We start from the raw sequence: 16,848 nt of genomic DNA on the forward strand, positions 1-16,848 counted from the left end.
TATATATACACATATATATGTATATATATGTATTGTGCATAATATATATGTATAGTATTGGAGAGCACTATTTTTGCATTCTAAAACCATTGATTTTGAAATTGCCTAGTGAAAACAACTTCACTTCCGACTTCTTAACACCGTAAGTTTCATAAATGAGTCACCCAAATCAGCTGTTTCCCCACTGCCTTAGCCATTACTTTCAACTTTAGTAATGATAATAACATAAGGGCTAAATTTGACGTTTGTGTGTTTCACTCATAATATTTCTCTAATTTTTCTGGCTTTGGGGCTTCTTGTTGTTTTTCAGCTGAACAAATTCAGACCAAAAAAACCCCCAAAAAATAAAATGTATTATTGAAGATGAAAGCACAGTTTCCTATAGAAAGTAGCACTTTCCTTGGGCATGATTCATTTAGAAGGGTGGCAGCTTCCAGACTTCACACATTACTTCCCCAAATTTGCTAAATTTAGCATTAGCCAGCTTGGTACTAAAACACTCAGAACTAGAAGACATGTGGGTGAACTCACATCTTCCTCTGCAGTCTTATTCCAAATGCTCACAGAGCTACTTCTTCCATTTCTTTGTTGTATTTCTACTTGTAAACACATCCTGGAGGCATTTATAAAAAACAGGTAGAGATTTGCCAGTTTGGAACCATACAAGTTTCATTGTGATTATAGTTTGAATCATGTAGGTGGCTTCAAAATAATGAATTTTTATTAAATCCTGAATTAGTTATTACTCTGATTCTTGCCTGTTTAACAGTGTTACTAACAGGCATTAAACATCCATGAACTACATAATATTATATGAGGGTATCATATAAACAATGAAATATTCTTCACCTAACTGAGCTTATGACTCATTTACTATCGAGGTCATTTATTTATTAGAAAGATCTTGCCAACTCACAACTCTGGCCTGAATGTGTTTGGTTACCAAATGTCTGTAAAGGCATATTGAATTGCATTTCACAGTAATGATGATAGTGAATTATGTCATGGCATTTTTAAAACACCATCATGTTACACAGATCTGGATTCTAAATACCTCTGACCACTGCCAGAACCAGAGGACATCGGTTTTAAGCAGTGTCCTCCTCTATGACTGCCTGGCCTGCCATTTTATCTGACAGGATACCATCTGTTCATCCTGCTGTCATTCTCTAGGGTAACTGGCTTAAAAATACAAAACATAGAAAATAGTCACATTGCCTACTGTATTTTTAATTGACTGGGTGTTTGTAGCAGTGACTTTTCTTCTCCCAGTCTATTCATTAAAATATTTTGTGTGACTATGTTTTAACAGGGAAATATTTGATTGTTATCTTGCATAGACCAATGTTTATACAATTTCAACTTTGATCTAGAAAATAGTGGAATATTAAGATAGTTCTAATTCTAAAAGTATATATTACGGTAAGAGAGTATATAGTTTCATGGTTAAGAGCATTGGCTCTGGCATAATTGTGTCTACATCATTGAGTTGTTATGAAGATTCAGTGACATAATCCATGCAAAAAATTAAACTTGACATATAATAAACACTCAATAAATGTTAGCTATAATTATCAATAATCGTTTTTGGTTTGGCATTAATCTCAAATTGGCAAAATAAAGTTTTGATTTTAGAATTTTTTTACATTTTAGATGGAATGTGCAGTATAGAGACAAATTACAAGGTGATGCCAATTTCTCAAATGTACTGAATTTAATTTTAAATATATTCCATACCCATATTTTAAGAATGATCTGTTTTTATGTCCTTTTAACAGTGTTTTATTATTGCATGTCACTTCCTGAAATCCTGTGAACCAAAATGGCATTGACAAGCACACACAAAACACTGCTACGGCCTCCCAGAAAGCAAAGAGCTAATAATGTTCACAGAAGTTCCATTTTATGACTTGTTTAAACCTAAATCCAAAAGCATAATTCACCTAAAAAAGCTAAAAAGATAGAAACATTAGGGAGTAAAGCAACAATTATTCTATAGCCAGTATATGGCTTTTGCTAGTTAGGCACTCTGGAAACTTTTTTGACCTTCATTTTTATGCAGACAATAAAATTCAGGTTATAAATACTATGAAAATGTAGACTTAGAAGGAAAAGAAAGTCACAAAGGTTAATATGCAGACTGTGGAATCAGGGACATAAATTCCTTTATTTTACTTTAACTGACAGTATATTTAACTCAAATCTTTGGAAACTCAGGTTGGCTAAACCTTTTTTTGGCCCTGTCCACTGCCTAAGAAAAACAGATGACCTACTCAGAAAAATATGGCCTTTATTGGCCACATTTACTCTGTCTATTCACTGTATTATTTGGGTATTTTATGTAATAATTTCCATCCTAGGTATCATGTTTTTCAGCAATATGAAATTAAATAATAGAGAGAAACTATAATAAATAATTATAGGCAAAGTGTAACAATAAGCAAAAATATTATATATAAGTCAAATATTTTACATATACAACTTGAAACACTCCTCCAAAAAAACACAATCCGTATCATTCAAACTTAAATTCTCTAAAATTTCAGTATTAGGGGAAACATATACCACATTATGTCATAGAGCTAATGATATAAATTGGATTAGCAATTAGATCCCCACACATCACTATAATAGGTGGTACCTGATGTATCAATATTAGAGTAAAATGATCTCCCAATTTGGAGGGTGCATAGATTAAGGTAAAAATGTGATTAAGGTGGATTTGTTGTAAAAAGGAAGACTAAATTGACATAAAACAATTGCTTTACAATAACTAATTTTTTCAGTTGATTCAATTCCAGTATTTAACTGTATCATTTGAAGATTCTAATATATCCTTTATTTACCAAAAAGATTGATAAAACATTCTACTTGAATTTCATAAAACTCATTACGCACAGCACAGCTGTTTATTTTGAAACAGTCATACTTAAAAATCTCATTATAACTGGCTTTAAAAAAAAGTAAAATGTGTGTCTTACCTCTTCCCACTGATGTATGTATCTAATTAACCTTGAAAGTCGTAATAAACGCAAGAGACTCAGAATTTTTGTAAACCTCACAATGCGAAGTGCTCTGGCTGTCTTGTAAACTTCTGAATCCATTCCTTTTTCTACTATGAGAAAGATATAATCCACTGGGATTGATGAGATGAAGTCAACCACAAACCAGCTTTTTAAATAATTCATCTTGATCACTTTAGGGTCCAGGATGATTTCAGAACTGTCTTCATTGACAGTCCCAGTCCTAAAATTCATGATCAAGTCCAATAGGAAAACAGTATCTGATGCCACATTGAAAATAATCCATGGTGTTGTTGTTTGCTCTGTGAAGAATGTGATTCCAACTGGTATAATGACCAGATTTCCAACCATCATTATGAGCATTATTAAATCCCAATAAAACCTAAAACAAAAAAAATTATATTTTAAGACATAGACAATAACCAACCCATTATTTCCCCCATAAATACATACGTATGTATATATACTATATGTTTACATAAATAACATACGCCCTCTACAACTGTTCGTCAAGCGCCCTCAAATTGGAATAGAGGTGCTTATGAAAATAACTCGCAGGGGGAGGATGTGGTTGGCAAACAAATGTAGAAGGCATGTATATATATATAAAAAACTGACTCTTGATCAAATATATTAGTAAAAGAACAAAGAAATGGTTTTGTAAAAAATGTAATTCTTCAATGGATTTAAATTTAATGCTAAGTAAAACTAATATATTCCTAAACAAAGTCATTATAATGATAGAATTCTGATGAAAAGTATTTGATATAAAGCATTACACAAATAAAATTTAAGAATGCCCATACGTTCATTTCTCTAGTAAAAAAGCTAAATGCAACCTCCCCTATCATTAACACAGAAACTATAGATGGAAACAAGGGAGAAGTACAAGGTCAGAAGATCTACCTTTAAAAAACTGCTTTGTAAAGACTCTTCAGAGGCGCTTTGCAATACTTTATATGTCAAATTACCAATCGCAGTTTAGAATTAACAGTAATTAAATATACCAACCAAAAACCAAACCAGTTGTTGTTGATTCCGATTCATAGTGACCCTATAGGACAGAGCAAAACTGCCCCATCGGGTTTCCAAGGAGCGCCTGGTGGATCTGAACTGCCGACCTTTTGGTTAGCAGTCGAACTCTTAGCTACTATACACCAGCGTTTCCATAATTAAATACGGTACTCTAATAAATTTGGTACTGCAGAGTTACCTCTAAGAATATAGGTAAGGTCACCCAGGGATTTTAGAATAGATGGTAGCTTCACAAGACTCCAAATTTTTATGCTTTAATGTCTTTAGTCTGGAACAAGAAAACTCATTTTGGTCTGAGGCTGAAAAGATTCTAGTTTATATTTGAAATGAGAATCTACATAAATTTTACACTTTTTATCACCACTTCATTAAACAACTACTTTAAATATACTACCACTATTTTCCCAAACAATTCCTTCTTTAAAATATCAGATTTAATTTTGAATATGCCTATGATTACTAACTACTTTTTGAAACATTATTTTCTCAACTTAGTTAAAATTGGGAGAAAAAAGTAGCTCTATTTCAGGTTTATATCGCTTAACTAAATTCATCAAACATGACTATAATGTTAGGTTCAGGAGGGTTCTTTCAGAGTCTAATGACAGTGTAGTTAATAGATTGGGTAATAGACTTTATAGTTGTTACAGTATATACTTATGAAAACAAAAAACATACCAACTAATACAGCTGTATAATTAAGAAATACTCTCCAGAAACATGAGTTGCTTCATCCTGGTCACAGGTATTCTCTTCTGGAAGTTCTGTTGCATACATGATATAAACTTACCTAAAAGAATTATCTGTTAACCAAAAGATGTGTTTTGAACATTAATCCTCATACTTAGACTACTGGGCTACATTTTGGTAAGGTATACATTTGCATAAAGGAGCTCTGGTGCAGCAACGTTAAGTGCTCAGCTGCTAATCTAAAGGTCAGTGGTTTGAATCTACCAGCCTTTCCATGGGAGGAAGATGTGGCAGTCTGCTTCCATAAAGATTATAGCCTAGGAAACTCTATGGGGCAGTTCTACTCCGTCCTATACAGTTGCTATGAGTTGGAATCAACTGGAGGGCAACAGGTTTTTCAATGGGTATATTTGCATAAAACTTTAGAATTACCATCATCCCTAATTATGAATGACTGCTGGTATCAAAGCAGTAGTACAATAAAGAACTATAATAGACCTTCTGTCTCCTTGTCTTTACCCCCCAGTAAATTATCTCAAAAAGATAATTGTTTGGCACTTTGAAGATTTCACCAGTCTTTCTCTCAAAACTTAGCTATATGCTTATGGACCAGGTAAAGACACCTATGTCAATCATACATTATGCACTGGCAATTTAAATGAAGCCTCTTTTCTTTTCTCCTCCTTTCCTAGCGGAAATGCAAAATGCACCACTAAGGACAAAGGAGAGATGTAGAAGCAATGCAGTATTGTAATAGCTATTTCACACAGAAGTGACATCACTGAACTCTAAAATGGTATTGGGTGTACTCTGAGGATTCTCACTTTTCTGGACACTCCCATCAGTTTCCTCTGTGGGCTCCTCTCTCTGCTCTCCCCCCTCAAAGGCTGCTGTTCCCCAGGGTGTCGCTCATAACCCTTTTATCTTCTATTCCACACTTGCTATGTGGGCGATATTATACACTTACCCATGTCTTCACTCTTCACTGATTAATCCATAACTTATGACTCCAAATGCTTTTTCTCCAGCCCATTCCTGTCTTCTAAGCCTCCAGACCCTCATAATCAGAAGCCTATTAAACCCATCCCTGTGCATATCTCACACTCATGTCACACAGCACATTTACGTACAAAGTCATAACATATATCCTTCACATATTCCCTAACCACCACCCGTCCATCAGTTTATCAGACAGTAGTGGCTTGCGTGTTGCTGTGACACTGGAAGATGTGCCACCACTATTTCAAATATGAGCAGGATCACCCATGGTAGACAGGTTTCAGTGAAGTGTCCCGGCTAAGACAGACAAGAAAGAAGGACCTGGTGATCTACTCTGAAAAATTGGTCAATAGAAACCTTATGCATCACAACAGAACATTGTCTGACTTGCTTGCTTTGGGCATGTTACTTTGGGTCTTTACTATGATTTGTAGAGGAGTTTTCTTGGTGGGGTCCATTATTTGGTCTAAAACCTTGATGTCTCTCCAGGTTATGGTTATTGCCCATAAGAGGTGAGGAGGAAAGATATCAGAAAATACAGACAACTCAAATACAGGTAATTTGAAGTTAAAATGTGCTAGCTTTCTTAATACACTAAAACCTTGCTTAATGACCCTAAGTGAAGAAAAATTTAGCCTAACTTACAGAAAAAACTAAGTGAGACCATATTCAAAGGCATTTTGATGCTTTCCAGTAAGCACGGCAATTTACCGAATGAGATGACATGGTGGGCAGTGTACCATGTTTCAGCTACTCTTCTAAGTGTTTGATTAAAATTAATTAATGTAACAGAAGTTTAAAGCCTATGAGAGTATTAAGATCTGTTGTAATCCAAGCAAAAGTAAACATGCTTCATAAACTTCCTCTTTCCTCTGCAGTTACGCTTTTTCACTGTGTGTTAACCTTCTAACTGCCAATGTTGTTGTTGCTATTGGGTGCCATCAAGTCAATTCAGACTCAAAGTAACCCAATGGGATGGGTTATTATAGATTTCCTAATCTATAAACTTTACGGGAGCAGAGTGTCAGGTCTTTTCTCCTGAGGAGCGTGGCTGGTGGGTTTGAACCTCCAGCCTTTTGGTTAACAGCCAAACGCTTAACCATCATGCCACCAGGGCTACTACTGCCAATATTAGCAGCCCTATATTGTTCCACGGAGCCCTGGCGGCACAGAGGTTAAGAGCTCTGCTGCTAACCAAAAGGTTGGCAGTTCAAATCCACGCTGGAAACCCTATGAAGCAGTTTCCACTCTGTCCTGTAGGGTCCCTATGAGTCAAAATCAGCTCAATGGCAAAGGGTTTTGTTTTGTTTTTTATTGGTCCATATACTCATTTGTGGCATTTTACAACTTTGACTGATCACTCTTCCTGCATGAAACTCTCTTAAATCATTGGTTTTTACGATTCTGCATTATCATCGTTCCCTAATCATATTTCTATATTAACAAAAATGCATTTTTCTCTTACCTGACCCTTCTTTTTCCCCAATAATGTATGTGTTCTACATGAATATGCCCCATTCAGCTTTCCATCACTCTATTCACTCTTCCCTTTGGTCTAATCAATCCCCACAAGTTTGACTAATATGTTAATATAAATGGTTCTCAAACCTATCACTGGCCTCAACTTCTGAAACTGAGCTATGCATTTCTAATTACATTCAGCAAAGTTAGTGGCCTCCAAAAGCCCCACTGAAACAGCCATCTCAACAGGCTGAAATCCAAACTAATTCACCTTATGGACCCAAAATAATTCTGATTTTTTAAAATTTCTGTTTATTATAGCATAGCTTTCTTTTTCTTTTTTTCCTTCTAGCCAGCTACAAGACAAAAAAAAAAAACAAAAAACAAAACTACCCTGACTCCTCTCTCTGCCCAACTCTGGTATTTGATTATGTGCCCAGACCTATATTACTTCTTGGAGCCCTGGTTGCGCAGTGGTTAAGAACTCGGCTGCTGACTGAAAGGTTACCAGTTTATAATCCACCAGCTGCTCCTTGGAAACCCTATGGGGCATTTCTACTCTGTCCTACAGGGTCACTATGAGTCAGAATCTACTCAATGGCAACAGGTTTGGTTTTTATATTACTTCTAATACAATATTTTTCATATTCAGCTTTTCATTTTTCTCACTTGCCAGCATCCTGGATGAAGTCCTTATTATATGATTGTTCTGCTTACTAATTTTCCTGCTTCAATCTGCCCCAGTAAATTACATCCTGTTTATATCTACTAGACTTTTCCATTGCTTATGAAATGAAATGAAACATTCAAAATCCTCTAACATGTGTCCCAATTCTATATCTTTAAGCTATAATTTTTTTTAAACATACACAGTCCCAGCTAAATTTAAAAAGACTCATTATTTTTAAGACTCCTTTCTTTGCCATTCTCTAACAAATGTCTAGGATTTCCTCTCCTAAAACCCAAACTCAACTTCGACATATCCTCATATTACTTCAAGAGCTAACTTACTGCCAGTTCCTTCACAGCACCTCCTTTCATCCCACCCCAGCAAGTTGGAGTTTATCTCCTCCCTGCCCCCAAACTCCTTGCCTGTGTGATTTCTAGCATTTTGGGGCATTTACTAGTGAAGTGTGTGTCCCTTACCATAATAGAGTGTCAATAATAATTTGATAAATAAAAGCCACTTAATAAACTCTGAAAATACGACTTTAGCTCTTATTCCTAGCCAAACTAGATGCCAACCTTCTTTATATTTAAATTGCCTAGCAAATAATATGTGTACTGCTAAATTAATCACATCTGTGTACACAAAGGTTTAATGCATCCTTATAAGAGTTTAAAATACATATGATCACTTGTTCTTTGTGATTATTTAGAAATTAATTAGGTACAAGTCTTTTTTATTTGTCTTTGAGTAGTAGAATTACGATGCATATTTTAAAAATTGTTCTAATTTTCTTGCTTTAGAAACAGGAAGAAAGACGTCATTCAAGGCTACTTCTATTATGTCATTTAAATTTACCTCAGATGAAGGTCACAGTATTCATTCTACTGAATGCAAACATCTAGATGTCACACATGAAATATATTTCTATAAGTCTACAGCTTTAATTAAAGGATACAGAATGGAGCAGAACTTCCTGAGGAATAAGGACATCTATGCTGCAGTATTCTATATTTATGATGACATTTAGATTTTCCATAGAAAGGCAAACGCTTAACTTATAAAAGATGAGTAGAAATAACGTATAAAATGTTTAAATTTAGGTTTCTTTTTTTTTTTTTTTTCTTTTAAGTCCAATCTGAAACTACTCCTTAGCTTCTTGGCATTCGTATTTTATTGACCACTGGGTGATTTTTTATTTTATTCTTTACTTGTGACTGTTTGCACTTTATTCTTTTAAGGAAAACAGAAAAACTGTTAGTGGTCATGTCATCCTCAACCAAAATATGTTCTAACACCATTCACTATAGTGCAAAATTCAGTTAAGTTGTGGTCCATGCTTTAGCTGTTTCCAAGGAAAGACTAAAAGAAATTTTACATTAGGTAATTTTGTTGATAAGGTCCCTGGGTAGTACAAATGATTTGAGCTCAACTATAGACTCGATGGCAATAAGCTTGTCTTTACCAACCTAAAAGTCGGCAGTTCAAACTCACCCAGTGGCATGGCAGAAGAAAGGCCTGGTGATCTGCCTCCATAAAGATTACAGCTAAGAAAACCCTATGGATCAGTTTTACTGTGAAACACATGGGGTCACCGTAAGTCAGACCGACTCCACAGCAATATTTTTTTTATTTTTTTCTCTTTCTTTTTATCTTGCTGACAAAATAATCCTATGGCACAGACATTGAGGACAGCTTTATTTTGAAGCACAATTGAATTACTACCAGTTGAATAGGGTTTTATATTTGGTGATATATTTTCACCCAAGTACTGTAAAATACATGTGTAAATATGTGCTAAGTTAAGGTTTATTTGAGTTTGGAGGTTTTAATTTCAGAAGAATTCTTCCTTTATTGCTACCATAATCCTCCCACCACACTGCGTGTTTTCAAATCATCCAGTTTATTTTTCTTCCTGCTGATAATATAGGTCACTTCCCCTGTGTTTCTTGTTAGTCTGCAGATCTCAAAAAAATCCAGGTCCTTATCAGCCATGAATCTGAGAAAACTGTTGACATAATAGTTTTTACAAAGGAAGGTCTAAGGCTCAAAGGAGAGTAGACTATAGTGCTGTAATGAAGCTCAATGGCTGGCCTTTGGTCTCTGTTCCTTTCAGTTATAATAAGCTGTTGGACAAGCCATTGGGAGCTTGCTAACATTCCCAGAGAATCAATGTGGTATTTTATTTGTCCTTACACGCATAAGTAGCACACATTTTCTAAATAAAGGCAGTTTCAAGGGGGATTTCTGAATTCCTCTGGTTTTAGCAGCAAAGATATCTTACTAATATACAGACGAAAGTCAGTTCAAATGTTTAAAGCCAAAAAGCACTTAGAATGTGCATTAGATTCCCAGGGCTGTCATAACAAAGCATCACAGCTAGGGCTATGTCATAAAAGCAGAAATTTATTATCTCATAGTTCTGAGGCTAATAGTCTCTCCAAAGTTACAGGTCTCTCCAAAGGTTTTAGAGGAAGATCCCTTTCTTCTTTCTTCCAGCTTCTTGTAGCCTGACAATTCTGTAGCTTACAGCCACAACCCAACTCCATGATGACATGGCCAGTTTCCCTTCTGTCTCTGTATCTTTTCTCCTCTTTTATACGACACCACTTAGATTGGATTAGGATCCATCCTACTCTGTTATGACTTCTTGTTAACTGATAACATCTTCAGAGATCCTATTTCCAAATAAGGGCATGCTCACAAGTGGATATAGCATGGTTTAAAATAGGAAAGATGTGCACCAGGGTTGTAGCCTTTCACCATACTTATTCAATCTGTATCCTGAGAAAATTATCAGAGAAGCTGAACTATATGAAAAAGAACAAGGCATCAGGATTGGAGGAAGATTCATTAACAATCTTTGATATGCAGATGACACAACCTTACTTGCTGAAAGTGAATAGGACTTGAAGCACTTACTGATGAAGATCAAAGACTACAGCCTTCAGTATGGATTACACCTTAACATGAAGAAAACAAAAATCCTCACAACTGGACCAATAAGCAACACCATGATAAACAGAGAAAAGATTGAAGTTGACAAGGATTTCATTTTACTTGGATCCACAATCAACACCCACGGAAGCAGCAGTCAAGAAATCGACGCATTGCACTGGGCAAATATGCTGTAAGAGACTTCTTTAAAGTGTTAAAAAGCAAAGATGTCACCTTGAAGACTAAGGTGCACTGACTCAAGCCATGGTGTCTGCAATCACTTCATATGCATGTGAAAGCTGGACAATGAATAAGGAAGATCAAAGAAGAATTGATGTCTTTGAATTATGGTGTTGGCAAAGAATGCTGAATATACATACCATGGACTACCAGAAGAACGAACAAATCTGTCTTGGAAGATGTACAATCAGAATGCTCCTTAGAAGCAATGATGGCAAGACTTTTTCTCACATATTTTGGACATGTCATGAGGAGGGACCAGTCCCTGGAGAAGGACATCACGCTTGGTAAGGTAGAGGGTCAGCAAAAACGAGGAAGACCCTCGAATACATGGACTGACACAGTGGCTGCAACAATGGGCTCAAGTATAACAACTGTGAGGATGGCGCAGGACTGGGCACTGTTTCATTCTGTTGTACATAGATAGAATTGCTATGAGTCGGAAACGATTTGATGGCATCTAACAACAACAACAACATAGGTACCATGATTAGGACATCAAATATCTTTTGGAGAGACACAATTCAATCCATAACAGAAGGCAAGAGTCATATATAATACCAAATATCATCTCCAAATAGTTAAATTTTAATATTCCAACAAATATGTATTGACTATTTTATACACAGGAGTCCCTGGTTGGCTCAAAAGGTTAAGCAGAAAGCTACTAACCAATGGTTGGCAGTTGAAATCCACTCATCGCGTTCGCTTCAAAAGGAAGACCTAGTGATCTACTTCTGGAATATCATAACCACTGAAAACCCTATGGGGCGCAGTTCTACTCTGAAAAACAAGGATTGCTATGAGTTGAAATTAACTGGATGGTAGCTAGTTTTTTGTTGTTGTTGTTGTTGTTTTGGTATCACCTACATAGCAGGTATTGTTCTAAGCACTCTGAAAAATGCAAATATGAATTACATACAAATTCTTCCTTCAAGGGCCTCCAAGATTAATAGGAGAATGAAGCCATGTATGTACATAAGAGCAGGAGAGAATTTAAAATATGTACATAAATAACTACAGTACACAGTAGGTGCTTTGGGTTTCCATAAGAAAGAAACAACTGGTCATTATCTGTTTAAGGAAAGTACTATTATTAAAGAAATTCAAACACAGCATTTGCTGATGAGTTCCTGGGCCTGAATATTTTATTCACAGCACAAATATTTATTTATCAACAAATGTGCTACTTTCTGTGCTTGGTACTGTGAATAGAAAGAGAATTAAACATAGTCCCAATCCACATGAAGACAAGGTCTAAGATAGGCAGACAATTCAATAATGTCTTGTAAAATACTATAAGCTCTATGATAGAATTAAGTAAAGGGTATCCCTAGGGCTTACAAAAAGAGAAGTCTTCCTTAGAAAAGGACAGGAGAGTTAGGTAGACTTCATAGAGGGGGTGAATTGATTCTTTACCTTCTTCACTACACAAACACTTATGGAGCACTAAACCAGTACTAGTCCCTGTGCTTGCCACTCAGAATACCAAGAAGATTAGATGCAAGGTAGAGACAAAGAGAAAAAATGTCATGAAAAGTTATACGGTCTGGTGGTGTATTTATTTTTTCAGTTAGTGCTTTAGCCTTGATAATATAAAACAAATCAAAGGCTATACCAAGTATTTTCTCTTCATATACTTTAAAGTTTCCAACTTCATATACTTTTTCCCAACTAAAATATAAGATTATAATCAAAGACAACCAAGAATTTGATCAAATAAAATGTCAAAAAGTGATAAGTTCTGCTTATAGTTATAAATTTTATAACATGTTTTTCTTCTTGAAAACGCTTTTTAAAATAACCAATATCTACCTATTTAATGGAAACCCCAGTGGTGTAGTGGTTAAGAGTTCAGCAGCTAACCAAAAGGTTGGCAGTTCAAATCCACCAGGCACTCCTTGGAAACACTATGGGGCAGATCTACTCTGTCCTATAGGGTTGCTGTGAGTCAGAACCAACTAGATGGCAACAGGTTATTTATTTAACACAGACTTTTGAAGTTTAAGATTATTCATTTTCATAGATTACATGGATAAATAGAAATTTCGTTTCCATTTATTTTATGTTTTTCCTCCTAAAATAGTAATTATTTAAAGAGGGAATTTCATACTTGAACTGCATTGAAGTTTTTATCTACTGGCAGCTTGGTATAATCTGAGGAGCCGAACAGGTGACATGTCAAGGAAGAAAATGCTTCTATTAGAAGCCTGTGTTTCCAGGTCTGTAACAAGTACTGAGGGTGTGTAGGCACAGTAACATTTGCTAAGGAATATTTAAGGATTGGGGACCAACTTTCTTTCATTATCTGGTCAATTCATATGAACACTAGTGTGTATGTTAAGCAGAACTGCTAGCTCAATGAGAAATTTTCAGTCACCTACAAATGAAAGCAAATGAATGTGAACTCCAGTTCATTTCATTTCCCACAATGAGCTCCCATATGTTTTTGTGTAGATATATCTAGAAATTTAAAAACTTAAAAATTTTAAATAAATCAGGCATATCATATTATGCCATTAATTCTTATACATTTTCTTTCTCCTTTCATTCCTTCTTTGATCACTCAGTGGCACTCATTGAACATATTTTGCTTTAATAGTAAATATATTTACAATAGGATGTTGCTCAGATAAACCGAATCCCATTAGCCAGTGGGAGTTGCACCTGCTCTTCTATGTAGACAAGTCACTTTGAGGAAAATTTAAAACTAATTATAAATTTACTACATTCTGCAAGAGGTTTTTGTGACTTGTACACTTCAGTTCATTTATAAAACATATGGCTTCCACCTTCAAGTAATGTTAAGTGAAAGACTGTGTGTTTGGTTTGTGCAACAGCTAAGAAATCACACAGAAACACCAGAAAAAATATGAAGAAATAAAATCTTAGACTTTTCTTGGTAACAGAGAGATAACTGAAGGAAAAAAAAAAAGTGAGAACACAAGAACTGATCTTATTTAAGTGTCAAAAATAGCAATTCCTAAAGTAATAATTTTCTTGTGTTTTGAAATTACTAATTCAAAAGCCATTATTTCAAAACCCAAATGGTGTTATATAAGAACAGAAAAAATTAAAAATAATTTCAATATTTCTATTTAAAGAGAAATATGATCCTATAGAATATGAGTTTATGAGAATATCAGTTTGTTTAAATCATGCCAAAACTGTTGGCAATTTAAAAATTGATGTAAATGTCTTAATTTATATTCCTACTCAATCCCTCTGACCTTTTCTCTCACTAATCCCCAATCTGAGCACAGAGCTTTAGACAGTTTAATCTAATTACTTATCCTTCACACGTCCTTTTCTTAATTTCTTCTGCACAACTGCTCCCTGCAAGTGCTTAGAATACGCTCCACTTTGTCTCTCCTCTGTTCTACTATCTCCATCCTCAAATGGGCATCCAGCTCATCCAGCACAATCCCAAGGTCTCTAAGCTACAGTCACACCTCTCTTCTCTGAACCTACATAATGCAATAGTCTCAGAATATTTTAAGGCTAATCCAAGGGCAAGTAGTGGCACTTCCAAAATATCTTTTTAGGGGGGACTTAAGGATGAAGAATGGGTTATGTGAAAAAGGGGTTTAGGAGGATCCCTTAGAGGATTTGTAGTAAAACAGTTTCCTTAGCCAACAAACTGCCCATTTAGAATTTTAATTACTGATCAGTAAAGATAACAACATCTCCTAATGATACTTATTCACACTTCATATAACATTGCAAAAAAAATTAATATCCACGTTAACTAATTTATTTTTAAATTTGGAATGGCTTAGTGGGCAGAAGCTCTCACAAGCCACCCCTTGGTATTTTAGGGAGAGCAACGGCCATGTCTTATTCTTTTGCTGCGTCTTTAAAGAAAGCTTGCAGCAGCACTACGAGTGTTTAGGACTTGGTAAGTCCTAAACAATCCTTCACAGATCAAATGAAGAAATGACCTCCAGACTTGGCTAAGTGCTACAGTAAGACACTCGCTAAGTACCTTGTCTTTACCTTTAGGCACACACAGAACTTTGTATTTTTATTTGTACTTGGCAGTGGGTGGAGAAAATAGTTTGTGCTTGTTTACTAACCTATAGGTTGTCAATTGGAACTCACCCAGAGGCACTGTGGAATAAAGGCCTGGTGATCTCCCATAAAGATTACAGCCAAAAAATCCTATGGAGCAGTTCTACTCTGTAACACATGGGGTTGCCATGAGTCAGAATCAACTCAACGGCAAAGAGAGTATATGTGTATTCCTCCAACTAGAGTGAAAGTAACATGGGAAAGGATCATGTCTACTTCCACTTCCTATTATATCTCCATTCTCTGAAAAAGTGCCTGGAATGAAGGTGAACTCACTAAATATCTATTGAGTAAATGAATGAATAAGTGAATACTGAGGACTTTAATAAATAAAGTTAGTGTATCATAATCTTAGTCTACAAGTATCTGAGTCTGGAATATCTTATTCTGTTTTAGGCATCTCATGAAAATGCAGACAAACTGGAAGAAATCCAGAAAATTCAAAGGAGGAAAAGATGATTAAGCAAATGGAAGCCTGACTTGTGAAGAAAGGTTAAAGAAGCTAAATGCAAAACACTTGGCTACAGGAAAACTATAAAGAAATGCAAAATGATTCCACACATACTTGAAAGTAAAGCAAGCAAGGACTTAGTTTGACCAGTATAAAAAGAGGAGTGAGAGGGACCATAGAACCAATGCTGGCTTGTCCTACATTCCCAGACTATTCTCTGAAATGAGTTGCAGAAGGTCATAATAAGAATGCTTAAGAGCCCCTGAAGTTACCTAGTGAATTTGAGATCTGATCCCTATATGGTTCTCTGGCCTACAACCTCCCCATAGGGTCTGTTACGGATTGAATCGTGTCCCCCAAAAACGTGTGTCAACTTGGCTAGGCCATGATTCCCAGTACTGTGTGATTGTACACCATTTCGTCATCTGATATGATTTTCCTATGTGCTGTAAATCCTACCTCTCTGACATTAATGAGGCAGGATTAGAGGCAGGTATGTTAATGAGGCAGGACTCAAATCTACAAGATCAGGTTGTGTCCTAAGTCAATCTCTTTTGAGATACAAAAGAGAGAAGCAAGCAGAGAGACAGGGGGACCTCATACTACCAAGAAAGTAGTGCCAAGAGCAGAGTGTGTCCTTTGGACCCAGGGTCCCTGCACCTAAGAAGCTCCTCACCCAGGGGAAGATTGATGACAATGACTTTCCCCCAGAGCAGACAGAGAGAGAAACCCTTCCCCTGAAGCTGGAACCCTGAATTTGGACTTCCAGCCTCCTAAATTGTGAGATAATAAACTTGTTTGTTAAAACCATCCATGTGTGATATTTCTGTTATAGCAGCACTAGATAACCAAGACAGGGGCCCACACTGATTCTGGTAGGTGGAGACTGGCAATTATCATTATTACTTGGCTGCAAAACAAGCATCCAAGGGAAAACTACACCCACTCCTCTCTTATCGACATGGTTAGGTTCCAAAGACCAGGTCGTTACGTGAAAATCGGTGCTATGAGAAAACGGAAGATGATCACGTCAGATCACAAAATGGAGGATGACTACATTATTACATAACTTCCAAATTACATCATTGCATAACTGCCAAACCACTGAGAATCAATGCACAGCCAAGCTGACACATAACTTTATCACAGCTAGCATTACTCTTGCCTCACACCTTAGCATTCATTATTGCCAGACATATGTCATCAATGTGCAAAACAGTTGCATAGTAAATTGTTTTACTATTGTTGTAAATGTGAAATGTCGGGTACCGTGA

At 35.9% G+C, this 16,848-nt stretch overlaps 1 protein-coding gene across 1 annotated transcript in view; it reads right to left on the reverse strand.

Moving 5' to 3' along the window:
• The window catches only part of HCN1 (hyperpolarization activated cyclic nucleotide gated potassium channel 1), a 515,164-nt gene that overhangs the window by 463,559 nt on the left and 34,757 nt on the right, over positions 1 to 16,848 (reverse strand). Inside the window, exon 2 of the mRNA XM_004380447.1 lies at positions 2,982 to 3,405. Coding sequence (XP_004380504.1) covers positions 2,982 to 3,405 — 424 coding nt within the window. The remainder of the gene's footprint in view (positions 1 to 2,981; positions 3,406 to 16,848) is intronic.

The sequence above is a fragment of the Trichechus manatus genome, unplaced genomic scaffold (assembly GCF_000243295.1).
Source record: "Trichechus manatus latirostris isolate Lorelei unplaced genomic scaffold, TriManLat1.0 scaffold00074, whole genome shotgun sequence".
NCBI lineage: Eukaryota > Metazoa > Chordata > Mammalia > Sirenia > Trichechidae > Trichechus > Trichechus manatus.